The following is a 23796-nucleotide window of genomic DNA, read 5'->3' as shown; positions in this document are numbered from 1 at the left end:
TTCTATGTACAATCCTTGTTTTATTGATTGCATGTAATATTCTAATTTTCTGAGATTGTGGATTTGGGGTTTTCATGAGCTGTAAGCCGCAATCATCACAATTATGACAAATCACGGCTTGAACTATCTTGCTTTGCATGTAATGAGTCTATTTCATATATTAGTTTCACCTTTTAATTTGCATTACTGAAATAAATGAACTTTTGCACGATATTCTAATTTTTCAAGTTTCACCTGTATATGATTATTTAAAAATTCTGACAGTGTCCCCATGTTTTAAGTGTTTTTATATGCAGGGGTTATTCAGGTCTTTTTCTGCCATCACACTTCTATATGTCTAAGAGATGAGGACTGGTGGAGATAGTGGATTAATAGGAGTGTATTATTTTTCCAGGCTGGAAGGGTACTGTGGAAAATTTGATTTTGATGGGCATTTGAGCCTTTTAGTGACCACAGAAACCATTATATCAATCTATGCCTTTGGGTTGTGGTATGTGACCAGGATACTGACCCTACCCTATACACATCTCCACTGAGACAGAAAGATTGATCAACAGAGCTAAATACATACTTACTGTCTGGTTGTTATCTCCCTATAATGTAGACAGTTGTATATTTGTTCCATAATTTTGTATTTTTGCACTAATTTCTCATTGTCGTGACTTCCTTTAATGTTCTACATTATAGATTTTTAAACATGTATGAATAAAAGTGACGTTTTAGGTCATAGTGGGATTGGTGCGTGGGTATAGAACACCCTTCCTTATGTTTTTCTATTAATATTTCCCACGCCAAGACCAATCTTAGAGCATAAGTATACATCAGGTAGTCTTTTTGTTGTTTTGAATGTCTAAGAGCTGCCTTTACCAATCACACGATTAATCATAGTACTGTGATAAGACACAATACACCCTCAATTTCTCTTTGATTGTGCACGCTCGTATGGATACAGCAGTGGAAGAAGTGGCAATGAGAAAGTACAAGGCCAAAGCTGTAAATATTCTGTTAAATTATTAATATATATTAGTTGTGTTTGCAAAACAAAAACATACTAATTTTAGGGGCATGTTGGAAAATGTTGTTTGATCAGTAGCTTCAGCCAATCAGCTGCAGCCACTGATCAGTGTATTGTGACAGTGGGGGGTGCAGCTGTCAGAATACAATATTGTGATGGGGGAATCCTCCACCCACCTCATTTCTCTGGATGAAAAAATTTTTGTTTCTTTCTTTCATTCAGCCTACTGGCTGAATAACAAACAGCTGTGTATGGCCATCTTAAGATTACCAGAAATTCTCTCTAAAACATCCCAATAGACCCTGCTATTTCATTATTGGACAATAAACCTCCAGTTTTGATATTTGAAGCTCACCTTTTTATCATATGATTTGGTAATCCAGAGAATTAACTCAACAACTGAATTATAACTATACAAGCATCTAGTTGAAAAACCTTCCTAAAATCTTGACAACCCTGGTTTGTGGATCCACATCTAATATTTTATTCTTAAGGGATATTAGGGGTGCTTTGAACAGCAGTACCTGTAGAATGCCTTTAGTATCTTACTAATATCTTCTTACATTACTCATTATTTATATCACTTTTATAATTGTTATTGAACAAAAATTTCTTTTAACAATGTGTGAGGACTAAGGCAAATACCCAAATTTTGTGTATTATTATTATTATACAGTATTTATAAAGTGCCAACAGTTCGCTCAGCGCTCTACATTACAAAGGGAGACAATACATGAGACAGTACAATAATAATACAATGCGATACACGAGGGGTTCGAGGGCCCTGCTCCTTGGGGCTTACAATCTAGGAGGGAGGGGATAGTGGTACAGGAGGAACAGCTGTGGGGGATGGAGTGGTAGGAAGAGTGGAGGAGATCGGCAATTAGCAGGGGGCAGGGTAGGCTTCCCTGAAGAGGTGTGTTTTCAGGGTGCGCCTAAAGGAGAGGAGAGTAGGTGATAGTCTGATGGATTGGGGTAGGGAGTTAAAGAAGATGGGTGATGCCCTGGAGAAGTCCTGGAGGCGGGCATGGGAGGAGGAGACCAGGGAACTAGAGAGAAGGAGGTCTTGTGAGGAGCGGAGAGTGCGTTTTGGGTGGTATTTGGATATTAGGTCGGTGATGTAGTTTGGGGCAGTATTATGGACAGCTTTGTACGTCAGTGTTAGCATTTTGAATTTGATCCGTTGGGCAATCGGAAGCCAGTGGAGGGACTGGCAGAGGGGGGTGGCGGAAACGGAGCAGTTGGTAAGATGGATGAGTCTGGCTGCCATATTCAGGATCGACTGAAGTGGGGATAGCCTGTTGTGAGGCAGGCCAGTGAGGAGGGAGTTGCAGTAATCGAGTTGTGATATGATGAGGGAGTAGATGAGCTGCTTAGTAGTTTCTGGGGTTAGGAATGGGCTATTTTTGGCGATGTTGCAGAGGTGGAGTCTGCATGAGTTTGTTAGCGATTGGACTTAGGGCTGGAAGGATAGATTGGAGTCAAGAATGACACCAAGTACTCTGGCTTGCGGGGTGGGCCTGATGGTGGCATTGTTGGACGTGATGGAGAAGTCAGTAGGGGGGGTGCGCGGGCTGGGGGGAAAACTAGGAGCTCAGTTTTGGAGAGGTTCAGTTTAAGGAAGTGGAGCGACATCCAATCTGATATGTCGTTCCGTAGGCTTGTGATTCGGGCAGAGACTGAGGGGGTGAGGCGAGGGGTCGAGAGATAGATTTGCGTGTCGTCAGCATAGAGATGGTAGTTGAAGCCGTGAGAGTGTATCAGTTGGCCAAGGGAGGAGGTGTAGATGGAGAAGAGAAGGGGCCCGAGGACAGAGCCTTGAGGGTATAATAAAAAAAGCTTGTCATCCTAGTTCTGGCTGGTTCTCACTATACAAAACAATAAGTTATAAAGGCACATGTACTCATAGTTATGTATTTCAAGCCATTTTTTTTAATGATAAGGAATAAGAGTAGAATTATTTTCCCATATAAACATCTACAAAAAAGTGGTTAAGGGCTAATAAAAGGATTAAAAACTTCAGTTGATAAAGCTGCTAATAGTATGAATAAACATCACATATATTACTATATGAGCACATAAAACATTGCTGTGGATTAACCAATATGTATTTCATGCATTTTGATTTATGCAGTAAATGCTTGTATGTGTGTGGGGGTGAAATATTTAAGTTGATTATTAACAGAGTGTGCATGTCTGTGCAGTAAACATATACTCTCATGCCAGCCTTATATGATGGTAGTAACTGAAAGAGCATATTGATATCAGTCTGATCAAAATTTCCCCTAAAAATTTAAAAATTGGGCCTCTGTTGTTCATTAGCAAGTGGCATTTAAAATCATGGATCTTAGCGCTGAGCAAATTGTCGGCGCTATATAAATCCTGTATAATAATAACAAATGGATCTGGTGAAATCATCTAAAAATAACAAGTATATAATGTATTTAATGATCAGAATTACTCCCTACCCTCGTCAAGAGTAACTTCATTTTTGTGCTGAAAAAAACCCCAAAACTCTACAATGTACTTTGCAGTGATTTTAATAAACGTTTGTTGCTTTGAAGGTATAGCTCTTTGCTTCACCAGAGCGCATAATCATTCTGAATGGGGGCATCTAGTTTATTATAATCGGCTGGCACATTTTTTTTTTCTACTGAGAAAAACTGCAGTATCTGCATGCCTTTAGAAGTAATTAACCCATACCAAAACATTCATTTCTAGGCATGTACAAGATACCTAAAATCTGACTAGTGTCTTAATGCAGACTTCTAGGAAAATCAGTAGGTCAATCATAAAAGCAGGAAATTACATTTTTGGATGCATTCTGTCCTTCAGATGCCCATATTAACTTTTATAGAAAATAACAGCACTGCAAATTGAAAAGAAAAGCTCATTTTTAATAACTTTAAATTACAACATGCTTTGTGTAAGCACAAGTGTAAAAACCAAAGTGACCACGTTTATGGCAAATAAAGATTAGTCCATCCTGCCACAGTTCTAAATAAACTTGAAAGTTCAGTCTTTCCAAAATGTATAAAATATGCTCCAGTACTCAAATAAAGATTAGTTCATCCTGCAACAGTTTAAAAAAACTTTTATCGCTATATTATTTTACATATTTTGGTATATTGAATTGAATGCTGCAGCGATATGGCACACTGTAATTTTATTTGTGGGTATTGCATGTCTGTAGCGCTGAGTTATATTTATATTATTCTTTTAATTTGCTTTGCTTTTTTTCACAAAAGGGGAGTTACCCTGCAATTGCTTAAATTATCTTGTCATGGAAATAAAATTGCCCAAAACGTTGTCTGCAGCAAAAAATAAAGAGTGCAAATACTCACCTCTCACATCATCAAATGCTGCATCTTTCGAAAGGACAGCTCTATGGACAATTTCATTTTCAAAACAGGATTATTTTAAACTCCTTAGTAAAGACTGGATGCAAGATGGGTTGGGTACTGTCATTTAGGATAGCAATTTTACAGGCAGCAGACTCATGTGCTGGAGTAGCACAAAAAACAAGATACATACTTGTACTTCTACAATTGCTTTTTCAGGTTGACTAATAGGACAACGGTAAATGTAATATTATTGATAATTATTTGAATTTTTATTACAAACAAATTTTATCAGATGACCACAGTATATTCGTATAAGTGTATATTTCATGATTAGAAAGATAAGCATTTTTTCTTACCTGAGGTTGTCTTCACTTCTTCAGTTGTATTTCTTAGTCCAACAAAAGAAAACTGGTAAAGTCTCCATGAGCGTACATCTCCCACCTCAACTGAGCTTCGTTTCCATTGGTAGATTATTTCTTCTTTTGGGTAACCATCTGAAATGCAAAAATAGTGTAAGAATTAAGGGTTTATTTCTGCACTTCTACAGTTTGTATTCTCTAAAATTTTTATGACATTTACAATTTTAATAAAAGTCCAACTGTGTGTAACTGCAGAGGTTAATAGCTGGTTTTGTCCAGGGGAGAAGAGGAACAGTTTTACTTACTTGATCGTTCACTCCCCAATCAGATGGTGCTCCTCCTTTGGAGTCCTTACATCCAAAGCATGGCTATGGACTCTGCTCTGGTCTTGATGATGTTAGGACCCTGCTAGAAGCAGTAGCTGCAGGGACCGGGCTACTTCTATGGGGGAGCGGTGGATCAGGTAAGTATAATTTCTTTTATTGTTCTCCTAGGCATAAATGAGCAATTAAACCTTGCAGTCCAGGCACAGACCCAATGAAAGGAAAATTTTTTAAATTACCCAGAGTTGGGCTTAACAGTGGTTCTAAGCCCATTGCAGAGCTAGAACACAGAGTTTTCTGTAATGTGATAACTGAGTGGAGGGACGGGACACAACCCCTCTACATAGGCTCATAGAAAACACACAGAGCTGAGGCTGTAAGTCACCTGCTGTATCCTTTGGTGGGTGGGGGGGGGGGGGGTTGGGTTTGGGAGGCTGCTGTTTTGGCTTAGAGTTGTATTATTGACTCATGCAGATAGCAGAGGGACCAAAGATCAGAGGGGATTCCTACTCAGTGCTTTATATTCAGGCTACCACACACTATAGAAGGATATGCTTTGTTCATTTTTAATGTATGAGGTTCACAACCACTTAAACTGTATTTTGTGCATCCCACATTTATTTTTTTCATTCACATATCATTAGACAGCTAAGTTACATTCTGCATACCAAATTAGGTTACATGCCTGCATTTCCACAACGCACATTAAGGCATCTAACTTGCCTTAGTGTGTTGTGGTGTTAATCATTTTGAATGCCACCCCAACACACCAAGGAAATGCGTATCAGCAATGTGTATCAAAATGGACATTTGTAGTCTCTGTCAGGGTAATGGGGTAACATTGCAGGAACGCAAATGGGATACAAAAGTTACCACCTAACAAAGTACCTGGACCCTCATGGCTGGATCACCAGATATTATTTTAATAACATTGAAAAAATATTGTATAATTTAGAAAGATTGAAAGCAACTTTTACATTTACATTAACAAGTTAAAGCTTATATGAGATTTTTTTAGATTATATTTGGTTCTCATAAATGCAAACTCAAATGTGTCAAGGATGAACAAAAATGACAGCAACAGCAACATTGGAATGACCTACAATTTTCCAAAATGTACCTTCTAGGGGAAGTCAACTGTATTCACTATCCACTATACATAGACCTTGTCCATTCTATCTTCTTAAAAACTGTAGGCTTTGCCCTTGGATTTCAGTGTAATTGCAACTAGCCATTGTTTTTGTTTTGCATTGTAACTATTCAATACATACAATAATTATGTTTATTTATTTATCTATTACGTAAACCTTGTAAAGTTTTTGATGTAAATTAATTGTTTTCTAAAAACAAATAAAGCCCACCTTATTATTATTAGTACAGTTACAAAACAATTCAATACAGGAGGAATCAGGCGACCTTGCTCATTAGAGCTGACAATCTCAAAGGAGACAGACAAGTGATACAAAAGGTAAAAGGTGTGGGATGAGCTGATGGAGAAAATAAAAGTACAGTTGTTAGGTGGAGACAGTATAAGCTTCTCTGGAAAGAAAAGTTTTCAGGGATTGTGTAAAAGTGGACAGAGTAAGAGATAGTCGGACTGATCATGGTAATGAGTTCCAGAGCATAAGAGAGGCTCAGTTGAGCAAGGGAGGAGGTGACAAGGGTACTAGAGAACAGGAGATCTTGGGAGGAACGAAGAAAACAATTAGGTTGAGACTAGGTTAGTGATGTAGCTGGGGGCCAAATTGTGGATGGCTCTGTAAGGTATTGTTAATATTTTTAATTTAATTTGTTGGGTGAGTGGCAGCCAATGGAGGGATTGGCAGATAGGGGTGGCAGACATTGAATGGTTGGTAAGGCGGATGAGTCTGGCAGCAGCATTCATGATGGACTGAAGGGGGGTATAGCCTATGTAAAGATAATCCAATGAGAAGGGAGTTGCAGTAGTTGAGGTGAGAGATAACCAGGGAATGGACTAGGAGTTTTGTGGTGTCATTGGTTAGGAAGGGGTGTATTTTGGAGATGTTGCAGAGGTTGAGGTGGCAAGCGTTGGAAAGTGATTGGATGTGGTGTCTAAGAGTAAACGAGAATGAAATACTTACAGCTCGAAAATTCCAAAGGACAAGAATGCGCATCCATTGGAAAGTTGTGCAGCTGCAGTTGGCACTCGGCATCTATCGTAAGCCTGCAGAAAAAATATTTTAAAATAGAAGGTAATAGATATGGATAATACTAATAAAATACATTTTACTTGATTTATTAACTACTTCCCTACTGAGACAATTCTGACATTTCTCTTCTACATGTAAATATGATACGTTTTTTGCTAGAAAATTACTTAGAACCCCAAACATATTTTTTTTAACCAGAGGCCATAGAGAATAATAGAGAATGGTGGGTGTTTATGTCACACTGTACTTGCAAAGGGATTCCTTAAATGCACATTTTTTGGAAAAAAGCACTTTCATAAATTTTAGCTCACATAAACACAATATAGTGCTCATTTTTGGTAAAAATATAAAAGATGATGTTACACTGAGTAAAAAGATACCTAGCATGTCATGCTTTAAAACTGCATACACCCATGGAATGGCGCCAAAATATAGTACCTAAAAATCTCCCTAGATAATGCTTTAAAAGCCTTAACAGATCAGGAGCTTAGAGGTGAACAGGAGGTATGGTGCTAGAATTATTGCTCTTGCTTTGACATTCGTGGAGATATGTCACATGGGGTGTGTGGTGCAAACATTGTTTACATACACGTGCAGAACTTATGTATGTGTTCACCTTTGCATGCAAGCACGAGGGGGGTGAGGTTACTTTAAATTTATTTTATATATATATATATATATATTTTTTTTTTTTTTTTTTTTTTTTTACACTCTCTTAATTTTTATTCTCACATTTATTGCTATTGCTTATTGATCAGCAAGGGCTTGCTTACATCCTGGCTAAACCAGAAGTGACAAAACCCGTCGCTTCTTGTTTCTTAGAGCATAGAGATGATCAGGAACATTCTGGGTCTCTGTCATCTTTATGGTAAACTAGTAGAACCACTGGCTTTAGCCCCGTGCTCCCCTGTGGGATGGGAAAGCCCAGAAAGACAGCGGAAGGTGGATGGAGAGGAGGGATCCTCTCCTGCTACATGTAAAAGTGATCCAACTGCTGTTTAGCTACTCGGATTGCTTTTACATTATTCAGCATGGCCAGGCCTAAAAATATGATACTGGATTGATGCCTAAAGCTGCAGGAATCCGGCACAACCACTGAAAGTCCAATATGTCCTATGATGTCCTACGGAAGAGAAGTGGTTACATTTTTTATAGGACCACTGGTTAGTTTTCTGTAAAGTATACATATATTAGCATTCACAAAGGAATCTGAATTCAAAGGGTGCGCTTATTAAATTTTCCGCTCTTGCTAGTGTTATATTAATTAAGTGGCTGTCTTTTACTGTTATATGGTGTATATACATGAGAAATTTTCAACTGTCTTTTGCAAACCTGTTGTCTCATGTGTGTACAACATTTGGAAATGGGAAAACCTATAGAAAATCTTGTTTCGGTTTAATTAATGTTAAAATATTCCAGCTTTTGTAGGAACTCTCACAGATTATAACAGGACTGTAAACAGAGAAACATTGGTGCAGCAAAATATATTTGCAAATATGATAACTGCTGAGGGCATTTTTATTTTAAATTAAAAATAGTTGCCGATTGCTAGGGAATCTTGAATTGCATTGCAAACTTATGGGTCTATTTATAAATGTTTTCACACAAAAATCACATGATTCTCACCCAGAATGCAAACATTGTTCTACCTCTATTTAATTAAATAAATGCATGAATCTTTGGTAAATGTTGTCTATTTTTAAAAAGTGATAGCTGGTATGGGTGGGAAACTTCTCCCTATACTGCTGTCACAGGGAGGGGGGGGGGGCAGTGGGCTGTGGCTGCAGCTGCAGCACTGGGAACATGTAACATGTTCCCAAAGGTGAACTTATCCTTTAAGTATGAATTAGCATATATTTTCAGATTTAATTCTTCAAGAAATTGGTAAATCCTCTTTGAAATGTGATGAACCCAAACTTAAAGGCAAAGTCTATGGCAGCCAAATCTTTTTTAGGGCTAACAGGTAAACTACTGTAAACAAAAAGGTACAGAGTGCAAGGCATTGCAATTAGGGACATGTACTCATGGAATTTACTTTTTTACTTTTACAAATAACATGGCATATAGCACCCCAGTCTGATTCATTACAGTTTGAAAAAAAATGCCTTTTTTCAGGTGTCAGCAACACGTATACCCATTTTTAAAAACTGAACAGTACTTTAATCAGGCTGTCCCTGTGCTCATTGAAACTGCCCTGTCACTGGCTGATTTCTATCAAACTCTCTTAAACGCTTCCGCGCCACTCTATAGCATAAATACTGCTACAGGGCGGCACTGGTAGTTGCGGGCAGGGGGTGCACAGGCATTCATGACCTCGGCAGTTGATCACCGGGTCCTGGCCAGTGATTCCCTGCTGACACCCGGCGATCTCCGAGGACTTCCGATGGGGGAGAGACCAGTATGTAAACAATAAAGATGTCTCCTGTCAGCTCCTGCACTCTGCTTTGTATGGCTCTGCATAGCAGTGTGCTTACAGTGAAAGACACAACCAGTCCACATAGTAAAGCAGCACACAATTAATATTTTCATTGACCAGATGTTAACCCCTTCCTGCCCAGTGCCATTAGTATAGTGTTAGTGCTTTTTAATAGCACTGATCACTGTATTGGTGTCACTGGGGATGTCAATGACACCAAGTCAGTTTCCCCCAGTGTCAGAATGCCCGCCGCAGTCCCTCTATAAGTCATTGATCACCGCCATTACTAGTAAAAAAAAAATGATTCTAGTATATGTAGTGCCATTTGTAGATGAAATAACTTTTACGTAAACCAACTAATTTTCTTTTATTGGTATTTTTTTAGCAAAGACATGTAGCAGAATACATTTTGGCCTAAATTTATGATGAAATTTGATTTTTACATTTTTTTTACTGGGCATGTTTAATAGCAAAAAGTCAAAAATATAGTTTTTTTTTTCAAAACTGGCATTTTTTGTTTTTGTTTATAGCACAAAAAAAATAAAAATGCACAAGCAATCTAATACCACTGAAATAAAGCTCTATTTGTGGGAAATTTCATTTGGGTGCAGTGTTGCATGACCACACAATTGTCAGTTAAAGTATCGCACCGCCGTATCGCAAAAAATGGCCTGGTCAGGAAGGGAGGTAAATCCTTAGGAGGGTAAGTGGTTAAATATATAGATGACACAATAGCGTAAAACTGGCCAGCAGAATAAAAATAGCTAGAGAGGAAGAGCATACACAGGGTTAAAAGACATTACAAGAATTAAAACTATTCAGAGGATAAAGCAGTGTAAAATATATCAACAGCACAATTTTAATCAGGGATACTGGGATACTATACCTAACCAACGTATGCCTAACTTTTTTTAAATATATATTAGTTTTAAAATATTCATACTGTTTAGAATTAAAGAAGAACAAAAAAGAACACCTGTGATGTGCACAGTACTTTTGATCTATTAAGAGAGCTTTCTAACATGAGTTGAGATACAGCATCTTCAGTGCGTTGGTACTCATCAACTGAACTCCATTATAGCCTGTTAATTGGACAGTGAAGGAGCATCACTGCATGGATGATGTTATGTAACTACTCACTCTGCTATCACCTTCTGACAGAAATTTCCAAGTTTTAGATAAACAACGCTGTTCACAACCCAGCTGCTGTTTTTACACTAATCACAAAACTGGTTAAGTAGAAATGTAAAAAAAAATGTATGGGCATGGAACACAATTCACATATTTTATGCTATGTTAGCTGCGTATTTAGCGGTTTTCCTGGAACACAGTTTTAATCATCTTTTTTTTTTGCTTACACTTTCATATTGTTGAATATATTTTGTATATGGCCAAAGCAGTTTTAGCTTGTCAGATTATTATATATCTCTATACCTACTATTCACTCTGTAAACATTTCCTTCGGAAACCTGGAGGCTGCCGTTGTTGACTATCTGAACTTAATAGTTTCTTGGCCATTATGCTGTATTCCTGTGATCAATACATATTAAGTCAGAACTCTTTATCTACATACTTGTTCTGAGTAATGCTTCTCTTAGGAAAGAAATAAACATTTTGCAGCACAAACCTAATAAAGAGGACCGAAATGTATACCTGAGTGTGTAAAGTACTCTTCCATCATTCCATATTCGCAACATTCGGTTAGGTGTTGTTATCCAATGCGCATCTGCTTTTTTTGAGTTCCGAAAAAATGTATCTGGTATCCAAATTTTTCCAACCATATTACTGTTCAGTCGAAGGACTTTTATAGTACTGTTGAATTTCAGGCGCCTGTCATACCAGGTTTGTGCAAAAAATATATCAATGGTATATTCCTATGGTAATAAAGAAGACACATTAAAGTGTAGCAGTAGAGACATAAAACACATTTAACATATTTTAAGATGACTCACATCTCTGAATATTTACTGAAATAAGAATGAGATGTTCAGAAAATCTAGGATTAATCTGGAAATACAGAAACATATGCAGAATGGGGAACAGCTAAAGTGTTTCTGCTCAGGAATTAGTGTAATATATAATGCAATGTGTTCAGTGGGACTACATGATAACAATGTTATGATACTTTTTGGCTTACCAAAACATGAGTAATGTGTCAGTTTAACATTTCAGTTCTCTTTAATGCTAAAGAATGTATGCATTAGTTACTGTAAATCTGTCTGTTAAGAACATGCAAACAATATCACCTTATAGCCTAAACTAAATAAAAAATGTCAGTTTTTTTTATTTCTCTTTGTGGATGTCAACCAGTCCAAGAAGCGGATGTATATATATTCAAAGGAGATATAGTGCTATCCCCTCACTTCTTGGAGATTTGATGATCACTTCATGGAACAAAAAGTTAGGGAAAAGCTCCCCAATGGAGACAAAGAAAGCAAGAAAAACCTAAGTGTTCTATCTAACCCTTGCACACTGTGCCCAAAACTAAAACAAAAAAAGTTTTGACTGTGCCTATTGTACTGCTAGGAAATACATTTTGTAAAGTGAATACATAATTTCATAAGTGAAAGCTAAAATTACTTTAGAGACAATAAAGCACTATTAGTGAATGCATCCTTGTAATGGAGATATATGTATGTGACTGAGGAAAGCTTTATTCAAAATAAACACATGGTAATATTAAAAGGCAAAATCAATTAACATTATTCGTTTTCTAGCACCATATATTTGTATGCATATTAGGGTAAATACAAAGCATTTTATTTTGTTTTTGTTTAATTGACAGAAGAGCAGTGATGAGATACTTGCATTTAATGAAAACACACTGGAAAGGCTGGAATTAATTATGATTTCTTCACCATAGCTGATTTTACCATTAGGCACAATGGACATGAGCCTGTAGGCGGCAAAGGAATATAGGTTTTTTCCCTTTATAATTTTTGGGCTCACAATTTTTTTCCAACATCAATATTAATAGTCATCTCATAAAGGCTTATTTAGATGTGATCATGATATTTATTTAGGCTATTGTACAATGATGGGCAAGCGGGCGGGCAGCGTGGCGATTGGTGTGAGCTGTGTCCTTCGGATATAGCGCATCACCAATAAGGGTAAAGAGTCAATGACGTTGGCTCTTTACCATGTGATCAGCTGTGCCCAATCACAAGTGATGACATGTAAAAAAATTTCAGTTAGTGCGTAGAGGAAATGCTAATGTCACTTTTTGAGGAAAGTAAAGCAGATAACCAGATTTCCTGTGACAGGGAATATTTACACTGATACTCAGTGCAGCTCCATCAGTGCAGCATATCAGTGGACATCAGTGCATCATATCAGTACCAATCAGTGCCTCTTTGTCAATGAAGCCTCATCGGTGCCTCTTCAACAGTACTCATCAGTGCCACTTATCAGTGGCCATCAGTGCCACCTCATCAGTGACCATCAGTTCAGCCTCATCAGTACCCATCAGTGCAGCCTATCAGTGCCCATCTGTGCAGCCCCATCAGTGCATATCAGTGAAGAAGAAAATTTACTTATTTGCTAAATTTTATAACAAAAACAAAGAAAACATTTTTTTCCAAAATTTTTTGGTCTTTTTTAGTTTGTTTAGCAAAAAATAAAAAACCCAATGGTGATTAAATACCACCAAAAGAAAACTCTATCTGTCTCAAAAAAAAAAATTGGTACAGTGTTGCATGGCTGCGCAATTGTCATTTGAAGTGCATCAGCACTAAAAGCTGAAATTTGACCTGGGCAGGAAGGGGGTGAAAGTACCCAGTATTGAAGTGGTTAAAATTTAGGATCAGAAAAAACAAGGATTTTTCCACTGTAAAAAAGAAGACTGTGGAAGAAAGGTATTACTTAGGGCACCATAACTTGTGTGTCTACAGGTTCTAGTAATGAAAATGTAGCCCAGTTTTACCCATAAATATATATTTTCCCAAGCTGATTTCTTTATTATTGATATTTACTATTTATGGGGCTTTAGGAGATTATAGCCATATTAGTGTACTTGTAACAGAAAAATTTGAATACTGTCCATGACTAGTGAAAATAAAAAAAGAATCACGGACAGTACTCAATTGTTTCTTTTCACAGGGCAATAGTGCCAGCCAGTAAAAATGTACCACATCATATTTGCAGAAATAAGACTTGTCCATAAATTGACAACAAGTGGAAATCAAATTCCTTTGGTAAATGAGATTGTGGCTTTCTACATGCAACCACTTGTGGATGCAAGGTCCATGAGGCAAACTTTTCCAGTGACCACTTTTTAAAATGCATCCAGATACACCATTCTGTTTACCTACATTCTAATTGGCACCACACAGATGCAATGAATATTAATGCAGCAAAGAACATAAAGATGCAAAGATCAGCCTTGTCTTTGATAAGAACATCAGCGTGATAAATACTCTTTGCTGACTCTAGATATATAAAATACAGTTCAAAGTGACTTGATTCTATGGTTTTGATCTCTTGCCAAAGCAAACTAACATAGTCACAGGGAACTGCTATAGTTTAACAAGCAGCGGTTGACTATATTGTTTGATTTGCTGCAGAGAAAATGTAATTTCTGTAGCTGTTCTGTAATTTACATTGGCTCAGATTAAAGGATAAATTCACCTTTTGGACAAAAATAATAAATGCACATTTTTGGAAGGTAACAAAAATGTGTATTAATTATTTTTGTCCAAAGGAGCCTGGAAAGCATTGCACCAGTGATCAGTAGATTGCTGATGCTATGCAGGTTTGCAGATCTATCAGAATATCTGCTAGCCGTATGGAATGTACGGTCAAGAAGATATACTGACAGGAAGCTTCAATTAACCGCCCCGGTGCTCCACAGCGCTGTGGTAGTTCATTGAAAACTACAAGCCGACATCCGCTAAGGCTGCCTGGACTTGTAGGCACTCATGCACAGAACTCTATGAATGAGTGATGTGGCCGTGTGGCCAAAGTCCTGCACGGCCACGCTGTTTTCCATTCTGACAGATAGTACGGGGAAACTTCTCACCCTATTATCTGTCACAGGGAGGGGCGGCAGGCGTGGCTGTGGGTGGCTATGGGAGCATGTTACATGTTCCACCCTAAAAATGGGTGACACATGTAACATGCTCCAAAGGTGAACTTATCCTTTAACTGTCAATGCTTCATTTCAAGGCAAAGTAAAGTAAAATACTTGCTAAATGTCTCTGAAGCATGCATAGACTACAACATCTTGAAATGTTCACCTGACCATATGTCCATCCTAACCACATACTGTAAATAGACAATGTCAGTAAAACATTTGACTTGTTCTGATCTGCTTGATTACAAAAAACTGTGACTATTCTGTTGTTGGGGATGACTGTGTAGCTGGGGTGTCGTGCTTTTCAGTCTTCAATGCTCTTCGCTATGGAATATAATTATTAAATTGCGCATTTTTATAAAATCGTGACATCTCTGACTACTGATGTCAGTGAGCTCTTATCAATCATCATATTTATACGTCACAGGAGGCAGAGTGTGAGACAAAAATATAAAGTGCAGTATAACACAAAAGTGACGAACATCATAACAGTGTATGGCAGTTGAAATGTATGTATAGCTCCCACAAATTAACCACTTGCCCTCCAGAGGCTTTACCCCCCTTCCTGACCCGGTCATTTTTTGCATTACGGCGCTGCGTTAATTTAACTGACAATTGCGCGGCCATGCAATGCCACACCCAGATTAAATTTACGTCCTTTTTTTCCCACAAATAGAGCTTTCTTTCGGTGGTATTTGATCGCCTGTGAGTTTTTTCTTTTTTGTGCTATAAGCAAAAAAACTCAACAATTTTGAGAAAAAACAATATTTCAGACTTTTTGCTATCAAACATGTCCAGTAAAAAAATGTAAAAAATCAAATTTCATCATAAATTTAGGCCAAAGAGTATTCTATTACATGTCTTTGCTAAAACAAATCCCAATACGTATAAATTAATTGGTTTACATGAAAGTTATAGCGTTTACAAATGGCAGTATAGATGCTGGGGTTTTTTTCATTTTTTTCCCTACTAGTAATGGCGGCGATCAGCGACTTTTAGCAGGACTGCGGCGGGCATTCTGGCACTTGGGGGAACTAACTTGGTGTCACTGACATCCCCAGTAACACCAATACAGTGATCAGTGCTAAAAAACAGCACTGACACTATACTAATGACACTGGGCAGGAAGGGGTGAATGTGAGGGGTGATCAAAGGGTTAACTGTGTGTAGGGAGTGTTTTACTAGGGGGCTGGGGGGGTGTGCTTCACTGTAAGCACACTGATCAGGATGGCTGTGCTGTGCTGACAGGGAGGAAGACTGTTTGTAAACAAAACAGTCTTCTTCCCTGTCGGTGACTGTCAGTAATCACTGGGAGCCGGCAAGGTAATCATCGGCCTGGACACGGTGATTGACATCCGTGGCCGCAGATGGCGCACACGCCCACTACCAGGAAATGCAAAATTATGTATTTATATGTGTCAGTTTTTATTGTTGTCTGTATTCACACTGGGTAGATTCACCCTCTATATTTGTTCTAGTGACCATTGTCATCAAGGCAGACATGAAGGGAAGGTCAATATTTACAGTTGACAACAGAACAAGAGATTTCCTCACACTTCCTGTTGTGGGAATCTGCAATGGTTCACAGTCATTCACAGTTCAGGAAAATAGCTAACTAATGTGATTGCTCAATGCCATAGCAACCAGTTTCCAATTGTGTGCTTCCTGACATTTGAACTGTGGCCAGGTGGATTAGAAATGTTAATATTGAGAGTTTTCTTATGTGTCAGCCCAGGGGTGGACTGACAACTCATGGGGCCCCCGGGCAATAGGGGATCATGGGGCCCCTGTGTCCTTGCCCACACTCAAAGAACACCCAAAAAAGCCTATAAAAAGGTACCAGGGGGCATTTCATGGGGCCCCCTACTGACCCTGGGCCCTCGGGCAGTGCTCGAATGGTCAGTCAGCCCTTCCATTTAAAAGCCAGGGTTCCCAGCACACTTTTTTACATAAGGACAGCTGGCAAAGTGTTGTTTGCAGGGAGAGGTAGTTGTTATAAAGTGCTGCTAACCTGTGCTATATAAAGTGCTGTAATTTTCTAAATTATAACAGTATGGTAGGCTACATATTCTATTTTTTATTGAAAATGGAATGTCCCTGCCCATCCTTGATGGACTGTGTCTGTTATTTGGACCTTGCCTATGACTGCGTGGTTCAGCATCATGAAGAAATTAGCTTCCACAAACAGGAAGAGGATAGGAATTATGTTCTTGGTAAAAAAAATGGTGCCTGGGTACCTGCCACTGTAATGCAGCATAAGCCAAAGTCACTGAAAAGGGCAGACTTCACGAGCTGGAACAGGAGCAGCTTTAAAGCAAGCAAATTTGCCAAGAAGGCATTGGGTTGCTGGATGAGGGGGGGTTCTTTTGAATCAGCAGATGTTGCAACGGATGTGAATGGCGGTACTTGTGGGGTGAGGTGGAAAGAAAGGAGCCACAACCTTTGTATATAGAGAGTGATTAGATACATCTGAATATTATTTGCAGGGAGAGAAAGTTGCTAATAAGCCCTCCAGAGGATTTAACCCCCCCCCCCCCAACTAGGCCAGTTTTTGCAATACGGCGTTGTTAATTTAATTGACATTTGTACGGTCATGCAACGCTGCACCCAAATGAAATTTATGTCCTTTTCTTTCCCACAAATTGAGCTTTCTTTCTGTGGTATTTGATTACCTCTGCATTTTTATTTTTTTGGATTATAAATGAAAGAAAACCGACAATTTTGGAAAAAAAAAACAATCTTTTTGAATTTTTGCTATTAAACATTTCCAGTAAAAAAAATAAAAAAATCAAATTGTGTCATACATTTAGGCCAAATGTACTTTTCTATATATCTTTGCTAAATAAAATCCCAATACGTGTAAATTAATTGGTTTATGTGACAGTTATAGCGTCTAAATATGACAGTATATACTGTATACTGGAATTTTTTTTTTCATACTAGTAATGGCAGCGATCAGTGACTTACAGTGGGACTGCAGCAGGCATTCTGACACGGGGGGGGGGGTAACTAACTGCCACTGATATCCCAAGTGACACTAATACAGTGATATCCCAAGTGTCACTAATACAGCTAATAAAAAGCACTGACACTGGGCAGGAAGAGGTTAACATCTGGGGCAATCAAAGGGTTAACTGTGTGCTGTTTTACTGTTTTATATATTCAGAGATCACCAGAGGGAGATAAAGCCCTGGAGACCATCCAAAGATTCCCTTAGGGGGAAATAGGCTCAAGAAAAAAGAGCCCAAGTACAAAAAATATCTTAGTGCAACACTGCTTTATTAAGGTGCAGAGAAATAACCAAATTAAAACTCACATGAAATACAAACAGCCTTATGGACAAAAAGGAGAAGTCCACGTGGATGGAAAGGTCACTGAGGGCAGCTCTCCCTCTGGTGATCTCTGAATATATTACATACTTCAGGATACCTGGTCTTTAAGAAGTCTGATGACATCCTGGTTGCTGGCTCCCTCTGGTGGTCTCCAATCAGAACTCGGTCATTCAGAAGCCCTGCTGACATGCTGTGATTTATGTTGCTGCCCATCAGAACACCCAGGTCCAGATGTTCACACCCAGATGACCTCATCATTTACATGCACTTAATATAGCGCTATCTGGTTAGTGCAACCTATTCTCACTTTTTACCACCGGTATCACGAATATCATCTGTTCGCCACATATAGACTGTCACCTTTCATCACGATTGTACTTATGGAATTGAACTTATGAACCTATTTATGCATAATGACTCATAATTGTGTGCAATATATATTTCTTGCATTTATATATGCTTAATATCACTTTCTGAGCGCTGCATGGTATGTTTTATATAGGTTCACCAAAGCACCACAGCTTCAATCCCATTTTTACACAGCTACTAATAATGTTAGGAAATTTCCTGTATTTATCATGTCTGGGCAGCCTAAAGGGAAAGGCAGAGGTTATTTGCATGCAGCTAGTAGGGGGTGAGCAGTTTCTGCATCCATAGAACAAAGCAATGGTCCGGCCACATCATTAGGAAACAGGGCATTTCTGCCTTTTCTTTCTTGCAGTTAGGATGTTATACAGTCAGAGCATGTGGAGGAGATTGTGTAGCTAACCATGTTTTCCTCATCCTCCTTACTCTCCCAGACAAAGTTCAGTGCATTTTCCTCAGCAGTTGCAAAAATACCACTCCTTACTCCTCCCCTATATCTAATACCTCAGTTGCCCCAAACACTGGCATGGAGGAGACGGCTGAAATATTTCAGTACAGCATGAGTAATTTTATGTAGGAGGAGTATCAAGAATTGTTATTAGATGTGGAGGAAGAGAGTACCAATTAATGGAGAGAGGGGACAAGAGAAGAAATGTCCATTGATGTTCCTGCAGATGTAGCCAAGTGGTCTCAAACAATGAAAAGAGTGTAAAAGAAAATGCTGCAGACAGCACCTGGGTGCCAGAAATTGTAAAGGAGGAAAGTAAGGAAGAGGCAGAACAACAGTATGTCATAATTTCAGCCAGGGTCCGGGACAGATTGCAGATAAGTGGAGGTAGAAGCTCTCCTATTTGACCAGATATCAGTGCTTCACAGGTACAAGGCACTGTTACCCCTAGAGGTGCTCCATATAGAGTATCAAGAGTGGTAAATGTATCAATCATTTTGGTACCACATGCATGAAGAGACACTTGATTATTCACCATATATTTGTGTGGGAGCAGCACATGAAGGATACCAGTTGACAGCAAAATGTTCACAGTCTTCCTCTCTCCCCTTTACTGCCCCTCCCCCCCCCACACACACACACACACTTCACAAAAAAATCCATCTGCAAATCCTGGAAGGTACTCAGATGACATTTTTTCACTTAAAAGGTCATCCCTACCTTTTTCCAGCATATCGAAGCTAATATATCTGTGTTGCTAGACCCCAGGTAAGTGATCCATAAAGCATACGCAGGGACATTACATCTTCTTTACAGCACACTGTAAATATTCTGCTGGCTAGGAAGGGGACAGGATGGGGCTTACCACTGGATCTGGTGATGCTCCATGTCCTGCGCCTTGATGATGGTAACAGCTCAATCATCTCTACTCTTTTCTCCTCAATGTCTTCATTCGGTAACTTGCCAAAACCACTAGTCCCCCCAAGCCAGTAAGAATCTATGCATCAGCCCAGGTAAACCAATGCTACACTGTTCTGTAGCTGGTATGCCTGGAGGACAGGTGCCACACTGGGCCAGCGATTCAGTTGGTCCTTCTAAAGCTGGCCCAAGCTCTGGGAGGCGCAAGATTGCATGGGATCACTATGCGATCTCAAGCCTGGTAAGGTCATGGGTGACAATGGCACCAAACAACTCTTTATCCTATGGCAGGGAAAGTTCCCACACATGCCTTGCCTGGCACATGTCCTGAGCCTAGTGGTTCAGCAGTTAATAGTTAGGTACCTTGGCTTCTAGGACATCTTGCAGCAGGCCAGATGAATGTGCATCCACTTTAGGCAGTCATATCAATGAGTGTTTCTGCAGTGGCAACAAGCTGCCTGTCAACCACCTGATATGGGATACAGAACTCTGTAACTCAACTTTGGCCATGCTTCAGTGACTGCACCCGTGGCAGTGGTCCCCCAATGAGTGTTTGTGAGAGTACGAGATGAGGACAGGCTCTGGGGATCTAGGAATTCTTTTCACTATGCCAGTGGCACCTGATATTTTGCCAGCAGTGCTGTGGAACATCCAGGTGCTCTTTTGCAAACTTCAAACGTGCTGCAATATTCTTTTTGGACAGCAATGGCTTCCTCCGTGGTGTCCTCCCATGTACTCCATTCTTGTTTAATGTTTTCCTTATTGTAGATGTGTCAACAAAAATGTTAGCATGTGCCAGAGATTTCTGTAGGTCTTTAGCTGACACTCTGGGATTCTTCTTTACCTCATGCAGCATTCTGCGCTGTGCTCTTGCAGTCATTTTTACAGGACGACCATGCCTAGGGAGAGTAGCAACAGTCCTAAACTTTCTCCATTTGTAGACAGTCTTTCTTACCGTGGACACATGAACATCAAGGCTTTTGGAGATACTTTTGTAACCCTTTCCAGCTTCATGCAAGTCAACAATTCTTGATCGTAGGTCTTCTGAGAGCTCTTTTCTGCGAGGTATGGTTCACATCAGACAGTGCTTCTTAAAAAACACATACCTGTTTTGGGTTTACTGGTTTCAAGGGCAGGACAGCTGTCAGCAACACATCCAATATCATCACACTGATTGGAGTCAAGTTTGGCTCACTCCTGGCTCCAATTAGCTCTGGGAGAAGTCATTAAGCTAGGGCCTCACATACTTTTTCCTCCCTGCACTGTGAATGTTTACATGTTATGTGCAATTAAACCATGGCAACATCTAATGTTTGTGTAGTATTATGTTCAGCAGACTGTGTTCTTCTATTGTTGTGACTTAGATGACGTTCAGAGCACATTTTATGCCCAATTCATGCAAAACTCCACGTAATCCCAAGGGGTTCACATACTTTTTCTTGCAACTGTACAATCACTGAACACATATTAAAAGCAATGAAAGGAAAGCAATCCGGATTGCAGCATTAATATATTTCAGTGGTAATCACTAAAGGCTGGTTAGTGATAGTTACCAGCGCTGAAATGTTTCATATGAAACTATATTTTACCATGTAAACCATGGCTCTATATAACTGACATGTTAACTATGCATATGAAATGATAGTAATTGACAATAAGTATGGCAGGGCATGTATCATGATATATTGATACTTCAGATGCGTGGGAACATCAACAAGTTGGATGCAGATAGAAAAAATATATGTCCGATTGTAAAATGCAAAAGATCTCATGGAATTATACAGTGTTGAAAGATTCATACTGTCCCATGCAAGTACAGCTGAGAAATAGTTGCAAGAATTCAGGTGAGGTGTGCAACAGCATGTAATGATGATTTGTAGTACACCACACTCACCACTGTTGTACCTCTATTTTGGTGCTCCAGCAAATGTGCTAAAAATAGCTTTTCTGCAGCTGGGCCTCATCTGTAAAATACGTGATTTTTTTTCTTGCAGAATCAATTCTGCATTGTGCCTCAACATTTCTGATGCATTCTTTGAACCTGACCCTGCCACTAACCTAACTCAATTATTTATTTATTTTTGAAAGATTTTTTTTTTTTAATTTTTCTTCTCTGGCTTGGAAAAAAATACATTTTTAAATACGGTTTATGAATTTTTTACAATATTTTTTTTTCTGTTTAAATGCTGTTTATAGAAAATGGACAGTATTCCTTAATTTTTTGTACAAAATGCACACTTTACTACCACGCTATAGCTAAATGATGGCTATAAGCATGGTCATCCAGTTCTGGGAGGATGTCATATGACGTCCTCACAGAACATGCCGCCTGCACGCCCCCAGGGGCACTGTCTGTGATTGCTGTGTCTTTTGGACACAGCGTATCACAAGACATGGTAAAAGGCCAATCACAGCGGTCTTTTACCACATAATCAGTTGTGTCCAATCACAGCTGACCACTATGTAAATACACTTGCCGGTTATTGGCAGTACTTTCCTCACGCTGTCAAATCATGAGGAAAGTACTGCCGGCAACTGGCAACTGTCAAAGCAGACATCTGCACTGATAATCAGGACAATGATTATCAGTGTCCTGATTATCAGTGCAGCCCAAAATATGCCCATCAGTGCCCAACAGTGCTGCCCCTCAGTTCCCAGCAGTGCTGCCAGTCATTGCCCTTAAGTGCTACCTATTAGTGCTCATCAGTGCCACCTATCACTGCCCATTATTTCTGCCTATCAGTGCAGCATCATCAGTGCCCATCAGTGCTGCCTATCAATGCCCATCACTGCTGTCTATCAGTGCAGCCTCATCAACACACATCAGTGAAGGAGAAAAATTACCTGTTCACAAAATGTTATAATATAAACAAAGAAAACCTTTTTTTTTTGCTCTTTTTTTCATTTTTGTAAAAAAATTAAAACCCAGTGGTGATTAAATATCACCAAAAGAAAGCTCTGTTTGTGTGAAAAAAAATGAATATGGGTACAGTGTTGCAGGACTGCGCAATTGTCATTCAAAGTGCAACAGCGCTGAAAATTGGCCTGGGCAGGAAGGGGGTAAGTGCCCAGTAGGCAAGTGGTTAAAGGAGATGTTTGGCCTGAAAAGCTGGATGTAGTATGTCATATTGGAAATGTGACCAGCAGAACATGCACCAGTGGTCTGTTTGCTGCAGCACATGTACTAGTGTCTTGATCACCAGCAGCACATATACCAGTGCTCTAATTACCAGCAGTTAATATTCCAGAGATTCAGATTCCTATAAGCACCTATGCGAGTGGCTTGATCACCAGCAGCACATGTACCAATGTTCTGAGCAGTATCAAAAATTCACCAGTGTCCCCAGGTACCGGTGTAATCCAGCACTAGCTGGTCCTGATCATCAGCCACACCATGACAATGTCATCTAGTACCAGTGTTAGCCAGCATCAGTGACCTTATTGCCATCCACACCAGTACCAGTGAAATCTTCCACCAGTGCTAGCCAGAACCAGTGTCCTTATCAATACCAACCAGAACCAGCCCCACTGAAATCCAGTACCAATGTCAACTGTAGGCAGTATCCTGATCACCAAAAATCATCAGTGGGCTAAAAAACTGCACACTGTGTGTTAATTTTTAAATGTGGCCCGCCCCATTTGCTGCAATGCTGTCTGTGAAGTCCTTTCAATATTCCTTACTTTTCCCTGTTAAATATACAGTATGTACTCAAATGTTAATTTTGGGGATGAAAAGCTGCATACTGTGTGTCCTTTTCAAAATGCAGCCTACTCTAGCTACTTGTATACTGTCTATGGAGTCTGTACAATATTTCCAGCTGTTGTCTCTGAAATAATGCACACCTACTCTGCCTGTGAAAAAGATATCATAGTCTGTACAATATTCCTGGCTTTCATCTCAGAAATAATCTTTCATTTTTATTTCACAAAAAAAAACTCTTCAACTGTGGCCTGGTGAGGTATTTCATGTGTAGTGAGTCTGTACAGTTTTTCTGGCTGTAGTTTGAAATTTATTTCATGATAAAATTGATTT

General features: G+C 39.2%; 1 protein-coding gene across 2 annotated transcripts in view; it reads right to left on the bottom strand.

Moving 5' to 3' along the window:
* GABRG2 (gamma-aminobutyric acid type A receptor subunit gamma2) overlaps positions 1 to 23796 on the bottom strand; it is a 193951-nt gene that overhangs the window by 65666 nt on the left and 104489 nt on the right. For both annotated transcript variants that reach the window (XM_089663399.1, XM_089663461.1), the window contains exons 4-6: positions 11282 to 11502; positions 7144 to 7226; positions 4716 to 4853 (exon numbers count right to left, since the gene is read on the bottom strand). In XM_089663399.1, the coding sequence (XP_089519525.1) occupies positions 4716 to 4853; positions 7144 to 7226; positions 11282 to 11502 (442 nt within the window). The remainder of the gene's footprint in view (positions 1 to 4715; positions 4854 to 7143; positions 7227 to 11281; positions 11503 to 23796) is intronic.

This window comes from Staurois parvus, unplaced genomic scaffold (genome assembly GCF_062004578.1).
Source record: "Staurois parvus isolate SC_StPar_1 unplaced genomic scaffold, SC_StPar_1.0 ptg000006l, whole genome shotgun sequence".
Taxonomy (NCBI): Eukaryota; Metazoa; Chordata; class Amphibia; order Anura; family Ranidae; genus Staurois; species Staurois parvus.
Note: the sequence above shows the minus strand (reverse complement) of the source record. Positions and strands in the feature narration are given on the sequence as shown.